Source organism: Pteronotus mesoamericanus, unplaced genomic scaffold (genome assembly GCF_021234165.1).
Source record: "Pteronotus mesoamericanus isolate MK-2021 breed Mesoamerican mustached bat unplaced genomic scaffold, CSHL_Meso_final contig_65, whole genome shotgun sequence".
Classification (NCBI taxonomy): Eukaryota; Metazoa; Chordata; class Mammalia; order Chiroptera; family Mormoopidae; genus Pteronotus; species Pteronotus mesoamericanus.
In genome coordinates, this window is record NW_026555228.1 from 1,532,746 (window position 1) to 1,559,614 (window position 26,869).

Consider the following 26,869-nt stretch of genomic DNA (forward strand, 5'->3'; position numbering starts at 1 on the left):
TGCAGAGGCAGGGGAGGATGTCTCGGGGACAGGCGGGTGGGCCCGTGCAAAGAACAGGACCGGAGCTTAGGGACATCGGTAGAAGGCAGACGGTAGCGGGTATTGACTTATCCCTGGAAATAGCTTTTTTAGTCCATGTCAGAGGGTTAAAATAATACAAAGACGATGAGGCAGGGCTCGTGTGGGTCAACGTTCTTCTGCTCCCCCAGACTGTGGGGGAAAGGGCCGAACCCCAGCAACAGAAGGGGGAGGGAAGGCCGCGGCAGACACCAGAGGCAGGGACCCCGAGGGAAACTACGGAGCCCACCCCCTTGGCTCAGACGCCCACGAAAATGACCAAAAAAAACCCTCGTTGCAGGGCCTGCTAAGCTGCTTCCTTATGACTGAGAATTAATATCAGTGCAATTCCTCAACCAAAGCACTCTCATTTGAAGCAAAATTTCCCACTAATCGCCAGACCAAAAAGCTGTGTCATTAGAAAGAAACAGCTGGGGCAAGAGCAAGCCATCACAAAAGATTATTTATTATGATTGTAGGACTTTCATTACTGAGGACAGCCTGTCACAGGATGCTTAGGGAGATTAAAAAGAGAATCCAGGCAAAGTACTTAGCAGAACACGGGGGCGTGTCGGGAGAGGGGAGAAGGTGCATTCATGTTATTTTGTTGCTTTGCCATTGCCACCGCTTTGACGAGTGGGGAGTGAGCCGGCCTTTACAACCTCCCGGCTCTGACCACAGCGCATTCTCTGCACTAACCTGGCGTTGAGGCTCCAAGGGGGCCTGGCACGTTTCCCTCCCTGGGGCGGGGGAGTCTCTCCCTGTTTGCCCAGGCAACCCACGGGCAGCGCTAGCGTTTCCTTTTCACTTCCCTGGATTGACCACCTAATTCCTTGGTGGGGAACTGTCTGCCTGCCTCAGCTGGTGTAAAAATTTTCCAGTACCTCTTCTGTCTTTTGAATGTATGCATGGAGTTTTCCATGCAGACATTTTGTACACACACACACACACACACACACACACTCACTCTTTCCCCAAAATGTGTCCATCTCCTCTCCCTGTTTGAGGCTTCCTGTTTTTCTTCAAACAGCCCCTCCCTCCACGGAAGCTTCTGTGGCTTTTCATGCTTTTGCCTTAATCCATCACCATCCTCCATAATGTTTATCTCCAGAAAGAACTTCTCAGAAGCCTGCCCAATACCACCAAGGAGGTCGGTAAACCGCCCGGGACTGTGTTTGGGCCAGGTGTGTTCCTCTGCTTCTGGCGCTTACCTGCGATGCTCTTCGAGCAGGTGAGCGGAGGAAAAATACAAGAGCCCGTGCCGTTTCCACACCCCGCCCCGGGGGGAAGTTCTTACTCACACTCCCGTAGCCTTCACCCGGTAAGCCACGTGACAACAAAACTAAGATACACTGTTCGCAGTAACATCCTGTTCTGGCTTAAAGCCAACAAAATAAAGGGACAAAGTCCATTAGGCAAAGGAGACGTTGCCTCTAGAATCATGACAGGGACCTCCACGAAGGATCAGACAGCGGGGCTTTGTTCCGTCCACAAAGATGACGTCCTCTATTTTATCGGTTTTACTAGATCAAACACGAATGCTAGTCAATTCCCCTTTCAAAGAGTTTAGGCAGTTCAATCACCTGCCCCCCACATTGTTTCAATGGCACGTTCAAAGTTTCTCCATTTCCAGCCTTTTGATTTTTCTCCCCTTAAAGCAAAAATAATTCTTCAAACGCTCGGAGTAAAGAAAACACTTCATTCACTCAGAGACAACCCACCAGGAGGGGATAAAGATAAATGGAAACTAGTTATCTAGACACAGCCATCTGAAAAGAGAAGAGAGGATTATACCAGGCCCCACTTTTCTTTTAACATAACCAGGTGTGTGGGGAACAGTCCCAGGGACGCATCGACTTGCAGGTTCGGAAAAACACCCAACCGCTGCGCAACACGGGACAGGGGCTCCACCCAGAAACCCTCCCGGAAAACCCACAACAAACAGTCCCTTTACCCATCAGCCCCGAAAACTACAAAGCATTAGCTATTGCTCTCAGCTGATCCTTGTGTTTTCATGCTAAATGGAAGTTGAAAAACAATAGAAGCAGGGATTCAAATTTACATTAATTCATTTTAATCCAGGATATTTTTCTATTATCTGGGAACCATGGGATAATATATATTTGATTTCATGTGTGTACTACAAAGATGTTCTTTTCTAATGTCATAGCACTCAGAAGTTTCTCATTTATTCAGCAGCCGCTAAAAGACAGGAAGGCGAGAGACGAACGTCGAGACCAGGCCTTTCCACGGCTCATAAGATTAAAAAAATAAAATCTTCGCTAGGAACCGTCTCAACTGTACACTCATGCCAAATATTTCCCAGGAGCCTTACATGCATATGAGTAAGTGAGAGAAGCCACCTGAAAATGCTCCCTGCCGTACGATTCCAGCTCGGTGACATTCGAGAAAAGGTGAAACTGTGGAGACCATGAAAAGCCAGGGGCCGCCGGGTTCGGGGAAGGAGACGTGCGCCGACGGACCCCACGCGGTGGTCGGGCAGCGGAGCCTCCGCGGGGGACACTGCCCTGACACGCATGTCGTCACATGTTTGTCCAGACCCACAGGACCGGCACTGGCAAGAGGGAACCTCATGTGAAGTGTGGACCCCAGGGGACAGTGATATGTCCGCGTAGGTCCGTCACGGTACAAACGGCCCACGGCGGGGGGGGGGGGGCGGGGTCGGATGTTGAGAGTGGGGTGTTGTGTACGTCAGGGGGGCAAGGGGTGTATGGGAATTCTTTGTATTTCTGCTCCACTTTGCTGTAAACCTAAAACTGCTCCAACACCAAGTCCACTTAAAAGGGAAAAAAGTAAAGTGTATATCGTTTTGGTTCCTGAATAACATTGCTTTCTCATGTTATGGATCGCTCTTCTAAAACACCTGGCCTTTGCATCGCCTCCTAAAAGGAAAATTGCCTCGGGGTCACAGCGGAAGCTCTAGGAACACAGTTTTGACCACACAGATATATGTCCATCCCACCCCGCATGGAACGCGGGCCCCGGACACACCTGGCACACAAGCACCGCGCTTGTGTGGGAATGAGAACCTTGACCGGTGCTGCCTCTGTGCTCCGGCGAGCCCGTCCCCCGCTGTGGGTGGGGCTTCGGGGAGACAGGGGGTGGACCTCAGGCGAGCTTTGCTTGCAGCCTGGTTCCTAACAGGCCACGGCCCGTGGCTCAGGGGTTGGGGACCCCTATCCTGTAGAGTAAACATCCAAGAGACTTGGCCTGACACTATTGAAACTGAACAAAAACCTGCACTCAGAATTGATAACAAATTGTTTGAGAAACAATCATGCTGAGTCTATTCTATAGATGCAGAGAACTGAAGTCCTCTACAGAGAAGTGTAAGAGGGGAAACATTACGTTTGACCATGAGTTTTGACAAGGACCGTGCCCGTGCCTTCTGTTGGTGGGAACGCATCCGAGGAGGACAGGGTGTTTCCCCCTTAGAGTCCCTTTCAGCCCCACGGGCCGCCGCCGAACCAGGAGTCCTGGCCTGTCTCAGGAGGCTCCCGCGGCCGGCTCCCGCTCCCATCTCCTCCCGCAGGATCTGCCAGTCCCTCCTCCACCGCCCGCCGCCGCCTTGAGTTCAGGCATTTTCTCGAAGCCGCACTCCGTTTTAAAATTTATATTACCTGGAGAAAAGTCTAGTAAATCATGCCCTCTCCACAGTATCACATAAAACCCTACATTCCAAGGCAGAATAAATGAGTTGTGCTGGGGGGAAAAAAATCCCACCTGAAGTAGGTTCAGGGCAGTAAATGTAATGGCTAACATTTCCTAAATGACTCATATTACAAAGTGAAGGGGGCAGGAGCAATAGAGGGCCTGCTATAAACTGCGCCATGAAAGCCTGGTTCCTGGGGACGCTGAGAACCGGAGACATGCCTGCGGGGACAGAGGGGACAAAGGCTGACGTTTAGAGCAGCCAGGCTCCGACGCCACGCTGACGTTGGGCCTCCACTTGTCCCCTGGGCGTGGATTCCCCCAGCTCCGAGAGCCCCCGCGCCCAGACCCCCGTGGCCTGGCCCAGGACGCGGAGCCCCGCTGCGGGGGAGAGGGGCGGGTCTGGCAGGGCCGGCGCAGCGCTGGGGGGGTGCTCGCGGTAGGAACCAACAGCCCTGCGCGTCTAGGGGAGCAGGCTGCGTTCGGGCGGGTCCTTCTCATCGGCCGCAGCCACCCCCGGTTGTCCCTTATCCCTTCCTGCGGGGCCTTCCTGCCTTATGCTGCAATCCTGTAAAATGCAAATGACGGAGCAGAAAACGCCCAACCTCCCAGACCAGGTGAAAGGTATTACGCAAAACGACACAGCATGGGTGTGGCCAAGGAAGCCCTTGTCCACATTTTATCACTTTAAAAACATTTCTTAGGGCTGCGTAACTATGGATGTGCTCCTTACGGCTCCTTAGAGCCACTGAAACCTCATATATGTGCCTGCTGGCTCTCTATGCAGCCTCTTTCTTGCTCATATCAACACGTGCTCTTCTTGTTTGGGGGGCCGTCCCTGCTCCTCCACATCTGCATGAAAAGTGAGCTCATTCTGGGTGAGTGTTACACAGAGGAATGCTTTCTAGAAAGTGGGGCCCTGGTGAGAAGGTGCAGGGATGGAGCCCTGGACACAGGGGTTCCTCCCCGTCCCCCGCCCCCGCCCCCCCCACACACACACACAAACAGCCAAGGCGAACCCAGTATCAGTTTCAGGGATCTCGACCTGGAATATGCGGAAAGCGGTTCCACTGCCCTGAAGCAGGCGCAAGGGAGTTTCCCAGGCCCTTCGTTTTCCCCCAACGAAACCAGAACTGAGATCATTTTCCAGGAGAAGTGAGTCCCTGGGGAGGCCGCTGAAATGGCGCAGTGACGCTCTGATGGGCTGCTGAAGGAAGGGGAGGGCTGGCGCTGACCAGGCGTTCGCAGGCTGGACGGGCGCGCAGTACAGACCGCGAGCTGAGGCTGGGAACAAGGGACATGGAAGCACCCATATCGCTGCGTGAATTCCTTGGGCAGGAGCTGCATTGGACGGACCGCCCCGGAGGCAGCTGTCAGGGCTTGGTGGATGCCGAGTGAGGAAGTTGCAGCTTGCGTGCACCCAAAAGGCAAGGAAACGACGCTGTTGACAAAAAGCGATTAAACGATGCACGGTGAGCTCCTGACAGGCCCGGCAGGCCCGTAGAGGAGGCAGGGCAGGTGGCAGGGCTTCCAGGCTCCCTGGTTCGACGGGCCTCCTGCGGCTCTGCCAGCACAGCACAGGGGTCTGGGCGCCGACTCCTCAGCCCAAGGCCTGGCCCCGGCCCCCTCAGCCAGCGCACGCCCCCAGTGTTCCCTCCCGCATGGCTCGCACAGCGCACAGCAGGCCCAGCTGGTCTGAACTTCGGGGCCTACAGGGGGAGGGGGAGACCTGAGCAGGACAGAGAAGGCATGGAAAGCGAGCACACGTGTTCAAACGGGAGCCCATGGAGACCTCAAACGGCAAGGAGTTCTGCTCGAGGGTCGGTCCAAAGCGTGCCGTCGAGCGGAAATGTATCAGCCCCCAAAGATGGGACTTGTTCCATAAAATATAAGGGCCATTGTCTGCAGCAGATACAGCCATGTACAACCCAGAGGTCCCCGCCCCCCAACGGAGACGGATATTCCTACTGAGTTCACAACGGACACGTCACAGCGGCAGCCCTCTTTCCGCACCGGGGGGCTGGGCCGGGTTGAACAGAGGGACCTGGCCCGAGGCCACACGCTTTCAGAAAGAAGCCCATCTCCAGTGACAAAGGGCCCACCTCCTCGCCCCGTCCTGGGCCGCAGACCAGGGGTCGCAGGTCCACAGTGTGCCGGGAGCCCCCCGAGGCTGTGGGTGCAGTGCATGGCCGCCCAGCTCCGGCGCCTTACGCTCCATCCTCAACGCCCCCCTCGGAGGCTGGGACACTACCCAGTAACATTCCGACGTCAGATCTCACAGCCCGGGAACACGCGCCCTGAGCCCGTCTGCCTGGCCTCGGCCTTGCCGGGCGGGCGGCGGGAGCAGGGGGAGGGGGAGGGTAAGGGCGCCCCGTGCCAGAGGCTTCTGGGAAAAGCCACGTTTCCATCAAGGCAAGTCGATATGAAGCACGTTTCCTGAAAAAGGTAAGTTGAAGAAATTAACTGAGCGGTGGCAGGCAGGACAGCTGCGGGGAAGCGTTGCCCTGCCAGTGCGGAGGATGAAGGCGGAGCCTCATGGCACAGCTGGGGGACGGAGCGCATGGCAGCAGGAGGCAAGGCGTAGCTCTGCATTCCCAGTCCCCCGGCTCTCTCGCCAGGGCCAGGGGAGAATAGGACCTGCCACACCCTCACCTCAGCTCAATACATTGTCCCTGAAAGTTAACAACTGTTTCTCCTGAGGACACCCATGGAAGAGCACCTTGTTCCTTCAATATGTTTCGATTTGCATCTCTGCTATTTTTTCACATGGGCTTTTAAAAGCAACTTTGGAGGGAGGCTGTGTACCAAACAATTGAAAATACTTTCTTAAAAAAAAAAAAAAAAAAAGTCAGGCCATTCCAAAGTTTCCATAAAGAATTAAAACCATTATCAAAGCAGGAAAAAATGCGAGAGCAATGCAGAAACAATTTAAACACATAACTTGACACAAATCATAATGACAGCCTGCACTAGGATTCTCTGGAGAGGCTACAACGTCCTGCAAAGTTACAGCTCATTACAATATACTTTGGGTAACTTTAATGACTGGAGATGGTCAGCAGTCTCTTTAGGTCTTTTCTTTGTTTAGTTGCAATTGCTGCTATTTTGCTTTCATCGTAGGATGTGCTGTGCAAGAACAAAATAGAAAAACCACCCAGAGAAATTTTAGCAAAAACTAAGGTAGATCAGCAGCCACTGAAACGATGCCTTCATAAGACCTCTTAGCTAACACGGGGCTTAACGCATCCGACCTGCGAAGGGTACAGTGCTAAAGGCATTCACAAAGCAATTAAAAGCCATCTTCTTTATTATTGTAGCAAAGCATAGTAAGGGCTCTTAGAATCCTGACTTCTCCACGGTGAATCAGCAGACCCCAAATCCCTCTGAAGTCTTCTTCTAAATCCCCCCTAGTCACCTTCTGTGCCAGCTGCTTCCATCGCTGGGCGCTCCGTCAGCCCCTCTCTGCGAAAGTACGAGATCGATTCAAACAAGGCCAGGCCTGTTCTCCACAGCCCGGGCAAGAAAAGGGAGGTAGCATGTGATTCCGAATACCCACGCAGAATGTTTGTAAACTCTGCAATTCTGACTTGGATGATACCACATAATCACACATCAGAAAAGACCCTTGTGGGTCATTTAATCTGTCTTCTTGCTGAAAACAAGACGACTGTGACTCGTTAATGACATGTCATTGTCTTATGAGACAAGGCACTTTCCAAGGGAAAGAGGTTGCAGTGTCCTGGCACATGATACCCCATTCCCCGGGCTTTCCCTTCCCCAGTTCCCGCCCACGCCTCTCCGATCCAGCGACAAGCGGAGCGGGGAAGAGTGATTACCTTTCAGAGTTTCCGCCTGCTAACATTTTATGCTCTTCCTAACAAAATCTCTAAAAACTCTCTCCACAGTAGTGGCAACGCCTAAGGAAAAGGTCCACAGCAAATGAGAAACACTACACGCGGTCCATCCTGTATGAATATTAGGAAGGAAGATCATCCATCACTCAGCAAATGTGGGGCCAATAGAATCCAGATCCTGGACTTGAACTTGAAATGGGGGTACTTCCTGAAAACTACGGAGCAGCGTCTGAGAAGAAAGGGAAAAGGAAGAACATGCCGGGAGGGAGGGTGTAAGAAAGCCGTGTGAGCAGGAAACCTCAGAATCGCCCGGCCCAGGGCTGCCTGGTCGCACCAGGTCCATGTTGTGGATCTGAGTAACACGGGAACGTCACAGCCACGCTAGCAACACGAGATCCCGAGGGAAACTCTAGCTCCTGAGACTTAGGAGAGTTCATTGTCATTCAAGGGCAACATTCTCCCTTCATAGGCGAGGACCGCACCGGAGCCTGGGCAGCCCCTGGCTAACCCCGACCAAAAGAGCTTTGTAATGGAAAGCCTGCCTCACTTGGAGTCAGAAGACCCTTTAGCACATTCCCGGTTACTTATCCACCATAAATTGGGAGCTCTGGGAACACGAACGTCTTCCTTTCTAAAATGAGAAGAACCCAGTTTCGTAAGTCCACACAGACGTGTTCGCGAAGACCACGTGGCTCCCGGCCGCCGAGGCTGGATAGCTGCGGAGGCGCGTGTGCGGTGGCGTGAGCGCCCTGCTCCGCACGGAGGCGTGACAGTGGGTGACTTAGCAGAAGGCGTCCGAGAGACGGGGGTCGCTGTGCGGCACCTGTGTCTCGCCGCGCAGGGCGTTCTGAGAGCCGTCCGTCAGTTTTGATATAGTAATAAAGAAAATGGCTTTCAGTTGCTTGGGAATAAGAGCAATCTCATGAATTTCTATGTTGTTGGGTTGTCTGAAGTCTTTCGAGAGGCACGCTGCCCACGACAGCATCCAATCCGTACAGTTCTTTAAACCAGTGCCATGGCGACTCGAGCTCACAATCCATAAGCCCCCGCTGGAGAACGGGAAAATGCAGGAACGTCCTGGACTCAGCCTGCGGGCAGCAGGAGCAGGGAGAGGTGACTGTAGCGGTTTAGAAGAAGGTCGCAGAGGAACCTGGGTCCCAAACCCCTCTGCGGCACTGGATACGAGGGGTTAGAACGCGGTTGAAGAGACAAACCCCGGGGCAGCCCCGTGGCCTCCCTTAGGCTCAAGCCCGTGACAGCAAAGGTAGATGGCGTGCCCGCGGTCACTGCTGTTTCAGCCCTTCCCCAAGCATCATCTCAGTCAACCACTCCAGACCTTCCTGGCCAACACCAGTGGGGTCATCTGTCCAGCGGGCCCTCCCCCTCCCTCCCCCACAGAAGGAACCTGCCTGCTCAAGACCGTCGCCACCCCCTTCCCCACGAGAGACATCCTGCTCCCTAAGGAAGCCTTTGCTCTCCTTGGTGAACAGCCCCCTTGCCCTACCGTTCTTCCTGCACGAACTTCTGTTCCGCACAACCCACCGCAGCGCCTTCGGGTCGCTCGATGGCACGCTGCCCGCCTCCTGAATCGCTAGGAAGGCCAACGAGATCCTCGGATCTATGCAGCTGAATGTTGTTCTTTAATAACATCAACATAGGGATTTGGAGAGGGGGGGACATCATTCAACGTCATGGTAACAGCAACGGAGACAAATCACAGCCATGGGGCAAACGCCAAGCGGTGCCAAGCATGCACCCCCCTGCACCCCAATGGGTGGTTTCTACCTTCGTGTTTGTATGTATTTTCTCATTTGCTTCACAGCTCCTCTCAGCGTGTGCTCCCTAACTTTGGGCCCCTGGCCGCCTCCCGGCGTGGGTCGGAGCCCGGTGCTGTCATGGCAACTCATCATTCTCTCCATCGTCCTGACAAAGCCTTGTCTGCGTTGCCATAAAGTCCTTAAGTCTTAAAGCATATGTGTGCATCATAGGGAGACAGCTGTTAACATAACAAAATACAGACTCATTATGGTCAACGAGTCCAGTTTTTGTTTTTAAAAAAAATAGCCCACTCAGGTCGGCATGGAAAAGGCCAACAGCGAGGACGAGATGGCCCGCCAGGCACAGGGCGCCCTTCCGGGGCGTCGGCGATCCCTCCTTAGAGCATCCTCTCCGGCCTGCGCCCACACCCTCAGCTTCACGTTGCTGACCCTCCTCTCGCACCTGCCCTGAGTCCTCGCGACCGCCCTCCGCACGGATGCTGTTAACGGTGCTTCATCGGGACCGTGGGTGCGCCAAACGCCCAGGGTCACAGGAAGGGCTGGCTCCTTCCCTCATCTACAGGCCACGCAACCATGCCCCGGATTTCCAAAGACATGGCGAGTGGCCCTGACCAAGGGCGATGCTGACCCGGGCGTGCGCTCGGCGGCCCTGCGGCCGAGGAAGCCCCCGCGGACCCTGCGTGAGGAGCCGGGCCCGAACCCATGTTACCGACGCTGGCGCGGAGGGCGGCTGCTGGGGAAAGAGGAAGGCTGCGCTGCGGCCGGGACGCCGAGAGCAGACGTGGTCCTGCCACAACCGGCGCACGCCACCAAGCCGAGGAAAGCACTGGAGAGAAACTCTGAAGTGCCGTAACAGTCCCGCAGCGGCTCACGACGCGGGCCGCAGAGTCAGAGTGTCCCCGGAAAGCTTGCGAGACCTGGCCCTGCTCGGGTGTGGCCCGGATGCGCAGAAGCCTGGGAGCAGCCTGCGGTGACGGCAGGAGCCTGCTGGTGTCGCCAACCCTTGCTGCCGCGGCAGGGCCTCGCTGGGAAGGTGCGAGGCCACGTTGGGCTACGCGCGACTTTGTGGACAGCGCCGCAGGTGTCTCCCTCCTGTGCCTCTCCGCGCTGACCAAGCCCACGTCTGGATCCTGCCTCCCGCGACCCAGGCATCTCTCAGAACTCCAGGCGGGGGAAGAGTCGACCCTCTTTGCCACATCACGAAACAATCTTTTGGGGGGTGGTGGGTAATTTTCAACCACATCACGTCCAAGTCCACTTCAGAACCTGCCAAGTCCACACTTGGGAGCACAGAGTTCAAGGTCACGGCATCCAGCACAACCGAGGGGCCCCACCCCGGTCTCCACCCAGCCTTGGCCTCACCCCCGTGTGCACACATCTTCATAAAAAACCACTGAAGGAAGATGTTATTTATTGTTCTGGGTAGCAGCGCAGGGAAAAATCAAAGTGGACTTTTAACGGCACTCCCAAATCCCCCTGTGACTTGTCAAAATAGATTCCGGACAGCTGCAAACCTTGACAGGTGGGATCTATTATTCGTGACGAGCTGTTCCCACAAGGCACATTGTGGCCTGGATCCTGGCACGCGGACCAGCAGAGGTCAGAGATTAACTTCAAATTACCCAGCTAATTACTCACATGCATGAACAGTAGCTGGAAAGAATAGGATTCCAGATAACAGGAACTGAACTCTATAGCTATTATGACTATCAACGATTGAAAAATTTTCTACTTGAAAAAACAGGCAATGCCTCGGAAAGGAAAACGCTTATTTTCAATTGCACTTCTACAGAATATCTTAGTAATATATTTTGGAATGCACTCAATAAATCCTATGTTAATGTTAGAGCAACATCTTCCGCCGACAGACCCCTACTGAGGCGGGGAGATTCGAGATTTAGTTGAGTTTCATTTGTACCGGGGAAAAACCTCAGCAGGTAAAAGAATTACTGGAAATACATGCTTTTTTTCCATTCTAATCGAGCTTCCTAAGTGCCGGATTTTTGTCACCTTGTTTTCTCGTGACACATGCTTCTTCATTGTGCTGATTTATGTGTTCTTCATTAGAAAGTGCAGAATAATTAATCAAACTAAAATAGAGCACCTCAGAGTCTATTAAACCCTGGTTTACATGGTATTCTAGCTCATTCATCATGCTTCTGCGTGATTTTAATATGAACTTCAAAACGGAGCCCGTTTTAATGAGAGATCGCTTGAGAAAACATGATGAATTAAATGTGATAGCGGAGAAAGAGCAATAACCCTGGAATAAACTGTGCTCTGCCAAAAAAAAAAAAAAATCAATTCCCAGAAAAATGTGTTACCTGCAGAATTATAAACACTCAGCACCTGGGAAGTCAGGGGTGTTTTCAGAACAGAGCAGATGACCTAGAATTCCACGGCCTTTCCTCCTCACACGCCATCTATCCAGCATTTCACAGTTCAATTAAAAATTCTACTTCATCTCTTTGCGAGCATAAGATGGGAATAGACATTTTTGAGTGGAAAAAGCATCTGTGAGATGTGAGTTTAATTCTCTGTCCACAGAATTAAGTGCTTTTACAGAAACTTCAAAGGGTTTTTTAAATGGAAAAGCTCACTTTTTAAAAATCACCTGCTTTACACAATGTAGAGCTGCTTTAGCAAAATTGAGAGGAAGGTCCAGAGAGTCCCCCTCGAGCTCACGGGCGAGGCACACGGCGTGTCCCCACACCAACACCCCCACCGCGCAATGGCGCATGGGTTACAGTGATGAACCTACATGACACATGGTTACTACCCGCAGTCCAGAGCTGACATCAGAGGATACTCTCGCTGTTGGAGATTCTACAGGTCTAGACAAATGTATAGTGACACATGTCCATCATTGTAGCATCACATAGAGTGGTTTCCCTGCCCAAACACCCCCATATCCCCCCCACCCCACCCCACCCCAACCATTTTTGTCTTTACTGTCTCCTAGTTTTGTGTTTTCTAGGATGCCATAGAGTTGGGACCATACAGCATGGAGCCTTGTCAGATCGGCTTCTTTCATGCAGTAATAATATGCATTTACGGTTCCTCCACGTCCTTGTGTGACTTGCCGGCATGTTTTTGTTTGTCTGGGCTGAATAATATTCCATCATTGTTTTCCTTCTAATCCATTCATCCGCTGAAGGAATCTTCCAACTGTGGTCAATAATGCTGTAGAAGCACGCCTGGGCAGGTCTTTTACAGACATAGGATTTCATCTCCTTTGCACAGACACCGCAGAGCGCAACTGCTGCATTGTGCGGTGAGCGTGTGCTTCCTTTTGTAAGAAACCGTCTACTGCCCCCCAAAGTGGCCGTGCTGCCTGCGTCCCCCGCAGCAGCGAGTGCGCGTCCGCTCCTGCTGCTCCACGTCCTCGCCAGCGCTGGGTGTTGTCAGTGTGCCGGGTTCCGGCCGTTCCCATAGGAGGGCAGTGGGAGCTCCTTGCGGGTTTCCCTGCATTCGGTGACCACAGAGGATGTGGAGCATATTTGCAGGCTCATCTGCCGTCTGTACCTGTTCTGGGGGCGGGGTCTGTGGAGGTCTTCAGCCCATTAATAAACTGACTGGTTTAAATGGCCTTTTCTTGGCTCCCACACCAGACTGCCCAGCACGGGAGGGTCAAAGGGTGCACCCTATTCATTTCTGCACCACCCACTCACTCTTTGCCAAACTCATGTTAATAACAGCAGCCGCACGGCAACTGTGCGCGTGGTTCTGCTCCAGGTGGGCGGCGCAGCATCGCAGCGCACGGAAAGCAGCCGGGTTCCCACCGCGCCCCCCTCACAGGCGAGGCAACCCAGGCGAAGAGGCCCTCCGCAGTCTCCAAGGAAGCTCAGGAACAGCGTTTTTCAGAAGATTAGAACTCTACTTGCAAAGAAGTTCCAAGGGGAGCAGACGGTAGGACTGACTCACCAAATTAAAAAAAAAAAAAAGCTAATACTTAAGGAAAAGATGCAACATGACCAATTTTGCCTTAGCCTGCTCATGGCTGAAACCCAACAGTTTTATAAGATTTTCCCATCCCCAGGTGCCCCAACGTGTCTTCAGAATCAGCATTGCTACAGACAGCGATACAGGCATTGGTATTTGAAAGAACGTGGGCCCCAGAAGGAAGCAGAGCCTCATTCCTAAGTGCGCTTTACAGAAGTTCCCACGTTCTCAAGTGGAGACACAACGAGCACCTTTCCAGACTCCCTCATTAGAAATGAAAGACAGTATTCGTAATGCGATCAATGACTGGTTGGTATACTGGAGTTTATTCTTTCAAAGAGGATACCTGAATATGTAATAAGAGAGTCATATATATGGTGTTTAGATCCAGGTACGCATGTCTAAACACAGCCATGGAACTAGAGACACCTTGACCCAGACAGATCCAAAGTAGAAAGAGAGGGACCTAGGCCTGGTGGCTTTCAACTGCGGCAATTTGGGACCATAGCACGTACAGCAATATTTGGAGAAATTTGTTTCTTTTTGCCATTTCTGGGGGTGGGAGGGATGCACATAACATCTGGTGGGTGGTGGCCAGGAACGCTGCTCAACACCCCACAAGGCACAGGACGGACCACAGCCAAGAATCAAGGCTGAGAAATCCCAAACTTAGGCCCTTATGGATAAGACATCTAGTGACATATCTCCGGAAATAAAACTTCAGGGCTTATTTCATCTGGTTATTCAAAAAAGGGAGAGCCCCCTCCTTTCTTTCCAAAAATGCAGGACAATAAATGGTCCCGAAGTATGTAAATCTTGCCCTACTAAAAATATGTTAAACATTTATATAAGCTTGGGCCTCCCAAATAACAGAATAACAGAAAGACAAAAATTCAAACAGACATCTCTCTACATAGTCTCACCCCTAAATACGTTTTTCTGTTCTGTGTGTGGTCAGTGTGATACTTGGCCCGTGAATATATTCTGTTTGGATTTCTTTCTCATTTCTTTGCAGCTGTGAAGACATCATCTCCTGGATACAAAAATGTGGAAACAACAAAAATGATGTTCCCTACTTTCTTTTAGATTCTGACCCAGTGGGAAAACAAGCTCCCAGATGAGAGCTGTTTCTGGAACGATCAGCAAGTGAGTTTGGCTCTGCGGCCGTCACAATGAGACAGCCAGATGTCAAGATAACGAGAGAGGGAGGACGGGGTGGGGGTGGGGGTGGGGGGAGAGGAGGCAGGGGTGAGGCAAAGGGACAGGATGCGTTTCTATTCCAGGATATGTTGTGGATTGCCTCCCGACCTCTGCTCAGGGTCTACTAGGTCTAAAGAAGCAAGGATGGAACTTTGGAGTCGATGTTTCTGATTTTAATGACAACGTTCTTGTTGTAAAGGGCTGTACTAGCCCAAAATGCAGAAGAGAAAATGGGGGACAAAGGGTCCACCTTCAAACAGGGATAACTTTCACTGGGGAGAAAGTTCCTTGCCACTGCAGAAATTAAAAAGAATCGCAGTTCCCAAAGCGTTGCCATGGCAACCAGCCTCCTAGTCTCTTCTCATCCTTTCTGAACATAGCCAGCACCTTCTGCACGAACTTCCCTTTTTTCTCATCCTTCCCTTGTGTTTCAACTCTAGGGGGCAAGCCCCAGGTTCGTGCTCTGACACAGTCTGAACTTGGCCTCTCCTTGAATCATCCATACAGTAGGACTCTCAGGCAGGAATGGGTCGACCAGATGTCCAGACAGCACCTGCTGTCCACATGGCTGAGTGGTCTCTGTTCCTTGTTTCATAGCAGGTTCCTCATCTACAGTGCACAAAGCCCTGGTGATCGGGGGACACGGCCCTCCAGTGACAGGGAAGACATCGGTAAGCAGGACATAGATAAGCAGCTTGCTGTGGAGGAAGGCATGAGGCTCTGAGGGTCTCAACAAATTGTCTGCACAGAGATTTCTCAGTCCACATTTCCAAATGTGGAGAGGAGGAGGAGGAAGAGGAGAAGGATGATAATTATATTATTATTATTATTATTATTCTGCTCATCAGTTGTTAAGCAAGCGGATGGCCCTGAAACACAAGGCTCCTTTGTGTCTTTGACGACTATAATGGTACCTGGCCATCTGTCCAGGAGACAGGGGGACATGTCAATATTAGGCGTACGTCCTCTTCAAAATCTCTCTCAGTCCTTTAGGTTTGCAGGTCGTGGTCAGTTTCCTCTGCAGACCACAAAGTATGACCAATAGTATAAACAGGATGCTATTGCTTTCCATGGAATAGGCATTGAAAGACGGTAGGGAGCCGGCCTGGCTGGTGTGGCTCAATTGGTTGGAGCATCGTCCCATACACCAAAAGGTTATAGGTTCAATTCCCAGTCAGGGCACATGCCTACATTACAGGTCCCATCCCTGGTCGGGGTCCATACAGAAGGCAATTGATCGATGTTTCTCACATGGTCTCTCTTTCTCCCTTTCCCTCTCGCTCTTTCCCTCTCTCTCTCTCCTGCCCCCCTAAAATCAATAAACATATCCTCACCTGAGGATTTTTTTTAACAAGACAGGAGGGATCAGAGAGATGTACTTAAGTCTAGCAAGGGCTGTCTCTCCCAAGGATGTGTTCCTGCTATATTCAACAAGAGTTGATAAACTTACATCGAAGAGCCATTCCTATCAACCCAATAGGAGCATGTGAATAGGTGAGATCACCGTTAATCTGAACGCTTTATTTGGGTTTGTATTTAGACTTTCTCAACTGTTTCAGCCTTTCTTTTAGAGAAGCTGTCAGTTGCCTCCCAACTAAGAACGCAGCCCATCTGGTTTATGTTTAGGTAAGTGCGGCATTCGCTCCGCAGAGAGGGAGATGCCAAAGAGAGAGGGATGGGTTTCAAACATCGATTATTAACGTATTAGAATATCATAGCAGATTGGGGGGAAGGTGTAAACTGAGCACAAAACATGGAGAAAACATCTCTAACTTGTATACGGAAATTAACTCCCGTCATTTCTCTTGTCCCAAGCACTAGGATGATTAATGGCAGTTTTGGAAGGTGATGAATTACTTTGCAAAATTAACATTTCTTGTTTCATTAAATGCACTCTCTGTTTTATGTTTTCATTTCTGGACTTATGAAGTTGTCACTCATTTGCAAATGAGCTCTGGAATTTAAAATAGTATCCGTGATCACTGGGGACTGTGGGGAGGAGAAACTTGCATTTTAAAAAAGTTTTCAATTACAGTTCACAGCATTATTCTGTATTAGTTTCAGCTGTGCAGCAAAGCGGTTAGACAATCCTGTACTTTACAGAGTGGTGCCCCCCCCCCCACCGCTCTTAAACACCCGGCGGCCCCCTGCTCTCCTTGACCCTGGGCACACGACTTCAGAAAACACACTTCCCTGAAGTGAACGTTCTGATCACCCTACGTTGTATGACTTCTCAAGGGCTGACCATGTATCTGCCTTAGCTTTCAAAGAAAAAAGGTGCTCTGAAGAATAAAATTACATACATATTTTTAGGTCACGGTAACAGAATATTATTTGCTCACATTGGCAGGATACTAATTACGTGGAGAGCAAAAATCTTATTAAGTGTCAAAAGCTCCAATTTAAAATCAGAGAAATAGAACTTGAATTAAGAGTTTCTTTGATTCCGCCCCCCCGCCCTCCCGCGCCCTTGGTGGGCTATGGTTTCTCAGACCCCTGTGAGGATAGATTTCAGCACTTTCGGGATTAAAAAACCCCAGTTCATCACCATATTCTTCTGAAGCGCAGCCTTGAGAATTTTCTAAATTCTCCTTTTCTCAAAATCCCTCCTTGCCCAACTTTTCCACTGCCCAGACGCTGGAAAGAAGCGTGCCGTGCCAACGCTCACACACGCTTCCAGCCCCTCACACAAGGGCAGTGTGCACAAGGCCCCCAGAGCTCTTGCACGTCGCTGTCCCATGCACACGTTGTACAGGGAACAGCAGCAGAAGCCAAGAACAAAGGTCAAGGTCAAAGGGCTGCTATTTCCACACAACAAACTCATCCTCTCTGACGTCCAGGAGGTCAGCTGTTCCTGGGACATTTCTGCAAGGATCCCAATAACACTCTCCCGTTTGGCCAGACAAGTGGAGATTTTGGTGCTGCTACGCCAAATAAATTTGTAGGAGGAAAAAAAAAAGGTCTTCATGAAGAACGTAGGACAACGTGTTAACTGATGATCTATAAAGAGTTAAAAGATGGCTCGTGATGAAAATAGCTTCTTCCTCCCCTTCCAGAGCTCTTTGCAATGATCTCCTTCAATGCCTGACTCCCCCCAGGAGAAAACACCGCCTTCTTAGGGCGGGAGGCACACCACACGCACTAGCTGGTCTCCGGAACGCAGGGCGCCAGAGCGCGGACTGTGTTGGACAGGTTCCGGCCGGTGGGAAGGGGATTTAGGTGGCTGGGTGGACAGGGGGTGGCACCGATGGACTGATGCTGGGTGGGCCTTTTCCATCGTAGCAGCAGGGGGAGGAGGACAAGTGAGGCGCTACAGCACCCCAGCCCCCCGCAAAAAACCCTGATTCTCAATTTTATGACAGGTGATGTTTGCACTGTCTTCTCTCAGTGTTCGCACCTGAGAAAGCGGGGCCCGCTAGTATAAATATTGGGGAGTGTCACAATTAGAGCTGCAGTTTCTTGTTCTATTTTTTTTTATTGATTTTTTGAGAGAGAGAGACATCACTTTGTTGTTTCACGAATTCCTGCCCTCATTGGTGGCTTCTTGCATGTGCCCTGACCAGGGATCGAACTCACAGCCCTGGCACTTCGTGACAATGCCCCACCCAGCTGAGCTACCCAGCCAGGGCGGGGCTTGGGTTTCTGCTACGAAGTGTTGACTACCTCACAGAGTTCCCATAAAAGTCAAATACACAATTCATATCAGCACGAAGTGGTCCTACGCTGCACCGCTGGGTACGGCGGCCCAGTAGCGCAAGAGAGGTCCTCACTGTGGACCCCCCGCACTCACGGAGGCTGGGGTCCACGGCAGGCCAAAGCCCGGGGCACGGAGTGGAGGTGGGCAGGCCCTCTCTCTTCTCACCTTCACCTGATCTCTTTCTCAAGGAGGCTAGCAAGGGCACCCGCGAAGGTCACATGGAAAGCATTAGAGCACTTGGCGGTGTAGCCTGAGGTTCACCCCCATCAGCCAGATGCGGGGGATAATGCTCCGGCACACGGCAGCACGTGGTACGGCCTGGCCTTTGCTGTCCTGCAGAACCAGGCCCCCAGCTCTGGGGCAGCTCCAGAGAAGGCGCCTCCAGAGCCCGGGTGCTGGCCGAGGGGCTGCTGCTGGCTCCTGTCGCCCCGAGCCACAGGGAGTCACCCCCGGACAGACCAATGCAGGTGAGAGACTGCCAGTCCCCCTGTGGGCGGGTCCAGGTTGGAGCAGCCCGGCTCTGAAGGTTCAGCTCACAGGCCACATCCCTGGGACACACCCCTGAAGGGACATGCCCCGTGCTGGGAGATGTCGCACTGACGGCTCTGTCCCCCCAGGACCCTGTTCACGGAGCCTGTCTGGTTGCCACCGTGGCCCCTGCTGGGCTGGAAGTCCCTCAGGAGCGTATTTCACGGCCTCAGCTTTGAAATTGCAGCCATCCATCAACATTAGCTGAAATAAATGGAAGTGATTAACGCGGTGTCTTTTTTTTTTTTTTTAAGGGAGAAACAGATCCACGGTTTGCGATTTACAGGGAAGTCAGCTGTAAACACTGCTCCCACGTCCCTGCCTCTGTTGATCGGCGTCCGCGGAGCTGCTTTTATCAGACCTTCCCCGAGCTCCGGAGACGCCTCCGCTCCCCAGTCGCAAAGCACGTGGGAAACCCTCCGGGGACACAGAGCGGGTGCTAGGTCCTGGGGACGGGGCTCGCCGACCGCCTGCTTGGGGAATACGCAGTCGGTGAACACCTGGCTGCATTGCTCCTCCTGGCCGCCTGCCTAGGCAGGCCAGGCCCCCACCCCACCCCCCGTTTACCTCTTTCCGGCTCCTTCTAAGGGGGTAGAGTTTTCACGGCCACCAAACTCTGGACTGGGAAGGACCACGGAGGGCTTCCGCACTGGGCTCAGGACGTGAAATCCTTTTCCTGAAACCCTCAGGACACAAAAACTACATTCAAGCCTGAGAAAACGCCCTGACCCTAAGCGGGTTCCTTCGGGACGCGTTAACATGTGCACACGCTCAGATTGTTTTCAAAGGGACAGGGACAGAAGTCTGAGCTGAGGGTGGCAAAGGTGGGTTCTGTTTCCCTTGTAGCTCTGCCCTGGGCTGGGTCACGCCATCTCTACAAGTATCAGGTCGTGTCATCTGAATGCACACGAGTCAGATGCGATCTGGCGTCTCTGCAGCCAGCCCGCGAGGGGGCTTCCTGGCAGCAGGGCTGAAGGGGCGGCTGTGTGGGTGCTGCAAGGAGGGGGGAAGGCAGGGAAGGCGGTGGGAGGAGCTGAAGGGGTGTGGTCTCAGCCAGGGCCTGCAGGAGCCTGGTCCCATGCAGGGTCTGCAGCCTGCAGCACACCAAAGGCCCGGGTGCAGCGGGGGCGGCCTCCCGGTCCCCTCGGCGGTGAGCCCAGGCTCTCGACCTGCCCTCCGCACGGCGGAGCACGCCTGGCCTGGCTGGCGAGGTGACGCCTCGGGCAAAGGTTAACGTCTCCGGGGGAGCAGCTGCAAGCTATTAGCAGCTGATACGGGAGCAGGCAGGGGTGGGGGCGGGCACCGGGGCTGGGGACAGAAGGTCACCAGAAGCATCTACAGAGAAGGAAAGGGTGTCTTGGGCCTCTCTTTTCAGTATTTCAGGAGATGCAAAAGAAGTCACACTTCTTCCTAAGATGATAGCGCAAAGAGAGCTAGAATGTCTCAAACATTCCTTAGTTTTATCAGCCCGCTCTGATGACGGCGGGGCTGCGGGGGGCGGGGGGTGCATGCTGATCTGCACGTGAAAGGCAAAGGGTGTCTCTGACTGATGGAAGAGGGACAGCAGGTCCTCGTCCCCGAGGGCCATGTGTGGACAGACCGCACACTTTCACAACGCGGCCTCCAGGGGACGAGGACTCCAGGGGACGCGGGCTGGGGACGCGGGGAGGCGGCCCCTCGGGCGCTCTGAAGGGCTGCGCGCTGAGACGGGGCCCCACGGGGCGCCGGGCGACTGTGTGCAGCAGGCAGGGCGGCGGCCCCCTCGCCTCTCCCCTGGGCCCGTCCCGTCCATAGTCCCTGGAGGGCCGTCAGATGCTTCACGGATGGCTGCCCCGAGTCCCCACCCGCCCTCCCAGTAGTGTGAGAGTCGGGTTTCAGGAGAGCGAGGCCAAGTCCCACAGGGGGCTGTCCCCATCGCCGAGGGAACAACACAGCGCCCACTGACACGTTCCTACAGGTCTCAACCCAGCCCCGAGGTGCAGTCTCCCGCGCTGAAATGCGCACGGGGAGGTGATACCATGAAATCGGTGAGTCCACGTCCAAGAAATAGTCACGGCCTCCTCCTGTACGGTGCAGAGTTTTAAAGTCTGAGCACCCGCGCCAGTGACGTTAACAGTTTGGTTCGGGCCTCCAAGCACGCACACGTGTCAGATATATACACGCCTAAGGACATATATGAATACCTCCAGTATGTTAAAATGTATACATATTGACAAAGTATTTCTCCTCTGATGAAATGGTGCAAAACACAAAGAAGTCGGTGAGTGCTCTCTAATGACTTTTTAACGTTCGACAAGAGTCACAATGAAGACTGTCTTTTAAATCACGGTCAAGGAGAAACAGTGTACGAAAAACATGAAAACTGGCCATGAACAGCCCACCGTTTCGTTTGGGTCGGATTCCGAAATCCTTAGAAACACAGGCAGAGGTCTCGCACCCGGGCCGGGGAACCTGGAGGCCCACCCCGGGGGTGCCCTTTCTTCCCGGGAACCCTCCGGATGCCTGGCCTCGGGCCTGTGACCTGAAACGCAGAAGGGCCCAGCCGGCAGCGGCGGCATTCGCCCTGAGTCACTCCTCCACTCCGCGGCAGGCTGAGGTGTGGCTGCTGAGGGTTTTTGATGTCTTAATTGTTTGTTTACTTTTTCCCTGAGGAAAGGCTGGTCCTCTCAGTAGAAGAAGCTAATCACCAGCTTAGGTCCCTCCTTTGCCAAAACAAACAGCTTGCAGTTACTGGGAAGGAAAAGCGTCTGATCTCCAACCAGCGACCTAAGCGAGCCTATCAGCGCTTCCCTTCCAAGGTGAATTATATCCCATTAAGCAAGAATCTCTTAACACTAATAAAATTCTAGAACCCCAGGGCCCGCGGAGGCTGCCAGCAACCTGCTACTTATCTTCCGACAAGATGCCGTCGGTCTTCCGCGGCAGCCCCACGACGGGAAGAGCCGCGGACACCCTGTCCTTCCTGTACCAGCTCCACCCGGCCCCCCACGCCCCGCGGGCCTGAGCCCCCTCTGAGAAACCAGAGGCGGGAGTTCAGGTGCGCCCCTGCGAGTGCAGCGCCGCTCGCGTGAGGCTGCCGGCTTCCGCTCCTTGTTGCCGCTGTGCATGGCCTCCCCTGCCAACGTCCCAACAAGCCCAAGATAGGACCTCACTCTCGAGTGAAGTGACAGCCACCGACGGGCCTCTTCTCAGGCCTATTCTCCCTCTTCTCTCACCTTCTGGTGAGTTCGCCAAGTAGGCGTGGAGGGCGTGGTGCCCACGCCAGCCGAGGTCAGCACCTGTCACAGGCCGGCACAGGACACGCGGCACTCGGCGGGACCCCGGACCAAGGGGGCCTCGCCACTCCCCAGAGCTGTGTGCCCTTGACGTACCGCGGCCGGCGTGCGACCAGTGCACGCGGCCCACGCACTCAAGGGGACCTGCGCCTGGGCATTAACGCTCCAGGGCCGGACCACCGCACCGAAATCCTTACTGCCTGTACCCCTGAGTGTGCCCTCTGTATATGAAGTCTGAGGGGCTACTGGGAGACTGCCTGGAGGTCGGGGGCCACGGATCGCAGAGGACGCTGCCTCCCACCGCCCCTTGCGCCCCTGGAAGGTTCCCAGCCCCGCACGCCCGGGCACCCGGCACCCGGCACCCCAGTCCTCACGCAGCCGCTCCCGCCTCACGCCGGGCCCCAAACGACGGCCACCTCCTGTCCCCCAGGGACCTGGACAGAGGGTCAGGGCTGAGCATGCACACCCTGAGCGCCCCAGAAGTTGCTGGCGCTGCCCTCGTCCCAGGCTGCTGGGTGGCCAGCCAGAGCGCACCAGTCCACGGGGACAAGCCTGTGGCCCATCCTTCCTGCACTTCCCCGGCTGCCCCTGGCGGGGACGCTGCAGGGCACTAGGGGCTGCCTGGGTGCTGAGTTCAGCAGTAGAAAGGGCTCAACTTCTAGGGGCTCCTTCTAGGACAAAGTGCAACGCATCGGTCCAGCAGCCGGCAGAGCGGGACACCAGGCCAGCATCGTGCCTGAGCAAAAACACGTGTGCGCCAGGCCCCAGGTACCCACGAAGGTCTGCCTCCATGCGTCCTGCAAGGTCCCCTTCTCGGGCACCCACTGGACACACCCCACACCGCGGGGCACTGTGGGTCCTCTCTTCCCCCTTCCCACCTTGCCGAGGGTGGCGTCTGCTTGTCCTCCCAGCCACGTCAAGCCCCTCTGCCCCGGGAAGAGCCAGGACAGGCACGCCGCGCACAGCTGGGGCTGCTGCGTGCAAGGGAGGTGCTCCGATGCGCACAGGCAACGCGCGCACGGCGCAGGTGAGGAGCACCGGGAACGTCTCCCTGACAAAATCAGGCAGTCAGCCCTGCAGGAAACCCACCGACCGACAATAAACCCCTGAACGTCAACGCAAGCGCCCCGCCGGCAGCGGCCCTCCCTGGGAAGCCCATGCGCTGTGAGCTGCGGGACGAGCCCCTTCTCAGCAGCCCCTTCCCTTGTCAGCGGCAGCCGGATGCAAATGTCCCTGCCTCCTAGGGCTGTTGGGGGAACAGAGACACGACTCCCGACCCCCAGAACAGCGGTGGTCCTGAGGAACCTTCCGGTGGCGTCAGCCCTCTGTTACCCTCGCTCGCACGTGCCCAACACGTTCACGGTCACTGGGCGGCCCCTGGACCCAGGAGAGGCAGGCCGGCGCGGAAGGCGGCAGGCCCACGCCATCGCTCTGCACGGGGCAGAGCCCGACGCAGGGCGCCTGCCTGGCTCCACAGCCCCGGCCCTGCTCCGCGCCCGCAGCGCAGACCGCGGCCTCATTCCCCGACGCAGCATGACCTCCCACCCCCATCCGCTGGCAGCATGTCAACCACATGCGTGTGGAATGTGTGCGAACCTCACACGGCGGCCCGCCCCATGCCTGCGCTCGGCATCGCGGAGCGGGATGCCGGTCGCCTGGGAGGGGCCGCGGTGTCCTGTCTGGGTTCACGCGCGAGGACCACGTGCAGCCAGCAGGGCACGGTGCCGCTCAGAAGCCGTCTCCAGCTCCGTACGACATCCCAAGCTCCCCCAGGCCCAGGGGCTGTGCCGAGCCATCCAGGGACCCGCGGCCGCCGTTCCCAGCAGCACCCATGACTGTGAGTCCCCTCTGCTTCCAGGCAGGGCCGACAGCACCTGGTGGACAGGGGAAGCCCACCGTGCTCTGTGGTTCTGAAGGCACCAGGGGCGCCCCACCTACCCACGGACCTCTAGCTGCTAAAGGGCTGCCAGGCGGGCCTGCAGACGGCGAGGGCGTGGGCGGGAGAAACAGGCCTCCGGTCTCCCGGGCAGGCCGTGCAGCAGGGCGCTGCCCTTGCTGGCTGAGCCTGTCTCGCGCGGCGTGCACACGCTGGGTCGTCACTACCAGGCGAGTGCACGCCCGCGGCCGCCCCCGGCTGGAAGCCAGTGCGCTCGCTCCCAGGCGCAAGAAGACCGAGGGGCGGGGCGGGGGGCGGCGGGGACAGACAGGCAGCTGCCCCAGAAAGAGCCTGCGCCTGGGCTGCTTTGCACTAGTGAGGGGCGGGGGGCCCTGCTCGAAGGGGATCTCCCACAGCCTATTAATAAACACCACGGAGAGGCCTCCACGGCCTCCCAATTAGCTTTGAAAAAGGCGAAGGGAAAGGAAAGCTTGATGATGTACATGTGCTGCTGTCTTTTCCAATCTCCAGAAAGCCTTCATCGCTGCAATGTGGATACACCGGCCGGCATTCCAGGTTCGGGCTGCACCCCCGAGGGCGGCTGAGCCATTGATTGCAAAACCGGCAGTGATTAAGTCCTGACCGAGTAATTTGCGGCTTCCTTCACCCCAGCTAATTAAAATGTAATCAGGATTGTCTGCGATGTGTATTCTGTCAGCAGTTTTTCTTCCGAGGGGAAATCATGCCAACGGAGCACAAGAAAAGCCTTTCACGGGAACTGGCTGCATGGGAACCGCTGCTGAAACTGTAAAACAAATAAATCACAGCAACTGACAACTCAGTAAAAAGAAATGGAAAGAAAGAAAAAGATACTCTTTCTCCCCAGGAAGGGGCTGCCCTGTCGGTTGTGTTTTCTGTTGCTGAAACAGTGTAGCATCTCCTCCGGAGGGGGCGGCGGTGCCGGAGCCAGGTGGCCGGGCGGGAGCCCCCTCCCGGCGGCCGGCGGAACGTCACCGCGGGAGGCGAGCCCCGGGCGTCCCCTGCGCCGCGGCCCAGCAGGACCCAGGGAGGCCAAAGTCTCTGATACCGCGAGGCGTTGCTTCTCTGAGAACAAACCGAACCGCACGCTCAGGCAAGCTCCGTGCGCTGCTTCTGTCTCCTACAATCCCAGGATGGACATCTGCGCCTCCCCCGCCATACCCCACCCCCCCGCCCCCGGCCACCCCGAGATTCGTCCCAAACTCCACGGTCAGTACAGTCGCCTCCTCCCGCTGCTTCATTGCCAGGCCCCTTGGGAGGCCCCCTCTCCCACGGTCAGTGAACTTAAGGGCGGACGGCTCCTCTTAGAAACCCCCAAGGAGACCCCCCACCCCTCCCCGTCTCCTTCAGGCCTCCACCGCCGCGTCGCCTGCGGCGAGGAGTTGGGGCCTCACAACAGGTGAGCAGCGAAGGGTGCTGGCGAGGTCAGGGTGGGAACGAAGGCAGAGGACAGAAATGAGGCGCGGGCGAGGAGGATTTCACACTGCCCGCGCTCGGATCCCCTGGGGCACGCCGCTGCGCTCCACGAGGGTGCCGGTGAGGGGGCGGCTCCCGTGCGCCCCAGCGCCCCAGGTCCCGCGGGGGTCTCGGCCACTATGGACCCCTTCACAGGCGCCAAGCGCGCTTTCCCCTAAACCGCCTACACGCATCCTCGCCCACACGCGCGCGAGCGCGCTTAAGCTATGAGGGGGGGACTGATACTGACCCCAGGACCCCTCTCAGAGCATCCAAACACGACCCCCTGGTCCCTTAGCCCCTCCATCTCTTCCCTTACTCTCCACGCTATTCATTGGCAAGACCTTGAAGCTGTGGGGCTCCAAACTGGGGCGCGCACAGCCACCACCGCGCCCTGCGCCAGCACACGCACTCGGCAACACACGCCTTGGCCCTAGTGCCCTGCCTGGGGCTCGGGGGTTGGGCCGCCAGCTCCTGGGCCGCCCAGTGTGAACGCTTGGCTCAGCGGAGACAAAAAGTCTCGGCCCGCGGGCACCTGCGAGGCTGGGCACGTCGCTCGGGCCCCCGGGCGCAGCCGGACGCGCCTCCCCACCTCGTTTGCTGTGCCTGCGGCGCCAAGGACCCCGGAGCGCCTGGGAGTTCCCGGGAGTTCCCGGGACTCGCCACCAGCCCAGAGTCTCGCGCGCCGCAGTCTCGGGAAACTAACGAAGGCACACACCCACCCTTGGAATCCACAAGAGTGCACGCACTCCCTCCCTCAGCCCGCCGCCGGAGAGAAGGGAGTTCGGGGAACAGGCTGCAGCCTTCTTTTCCCTTTCGGGAGCAGGGAGCAGCCTGAAAAGGCGGGTTCGAGCACTCCGGCTGTAAAGTCCAAGCGGAAGGACAGCGGACCTGCCGGTCGCGCTGGGCGAGAAGTTTGGGCGCCGACGCTGGCGGGAGGCGCGCACCCCGGTGCGCCCCCTGCGCGGCCCGCAGAGCCCGGAGCTCCGGGTGCGCGGCGGTTCGCGTACCTGGAAGTGCTGGAAGAAGGCGGAGATGCGCGTGATCTGCAGGCTGAGGCACCTGGAGGCGCAGCGGGCGCGCTGGACGCTCCCGGCCGACAGCGACTCGTCCAGCCGCCGTGCTGCCGCGGCGCCGGGGCCGGCCGCCAGGCAGCCCCCGGCGGTCGCCAGCCAGAGGCAGAGGGTCAGGGCCGCGCCGGGTGCCCCGGGCACCATGGTTGCGGGTCGGGGGCGCGGGCGCCGGGCGCTGGCCGAGGCTCCCAGCTCCGCGCCGGGGCCGCACTGCCGGGGACCTCGCGATCGCTGCAACTCCGCTGGAAAGTTCAATCATTCAACTCCAGTCCCCGCGCTCCCTGCCGACCTCCCTCCCCGCGCGGCCTCGAGGGGTGGGGTGAGGGTGACAGGCGGCAGCGCCATTGGCTGGAAGGAAAGTGAGTGACAGGGAGGGCCGGGCCGGGAGCCGTGGGCAGGTCTTAGAGGTTTCGAGCCAGGGCG

At 55.7% G+C, this 26,869-nt stretch overlaps 1 protein-coding gene across 1 annotated transcript in view; it reads right to left on the minus strand.

Moving 5' to 3' along the window:
- ANOS1 (anosmin 1) overlaps positions 1 to 26,590 on the minus strand; it is a 115,162-nt gene extending 88,572 nt beyond the window's left edge. Inside the window, exon 1 of the mRNA XM_054581173.1 lies at positions 26,384 to 26,590. Coding sequence (XP_054437148.1) covers positions 26,384 to 26,590 — 207 coding nt within the window. The remainder of the gene's footprint in view (positions 1 to 26,383) is intronic.
- Between the last annotated feature and the right edge of the window lie 279 nt (positions 26,591 to 26,869).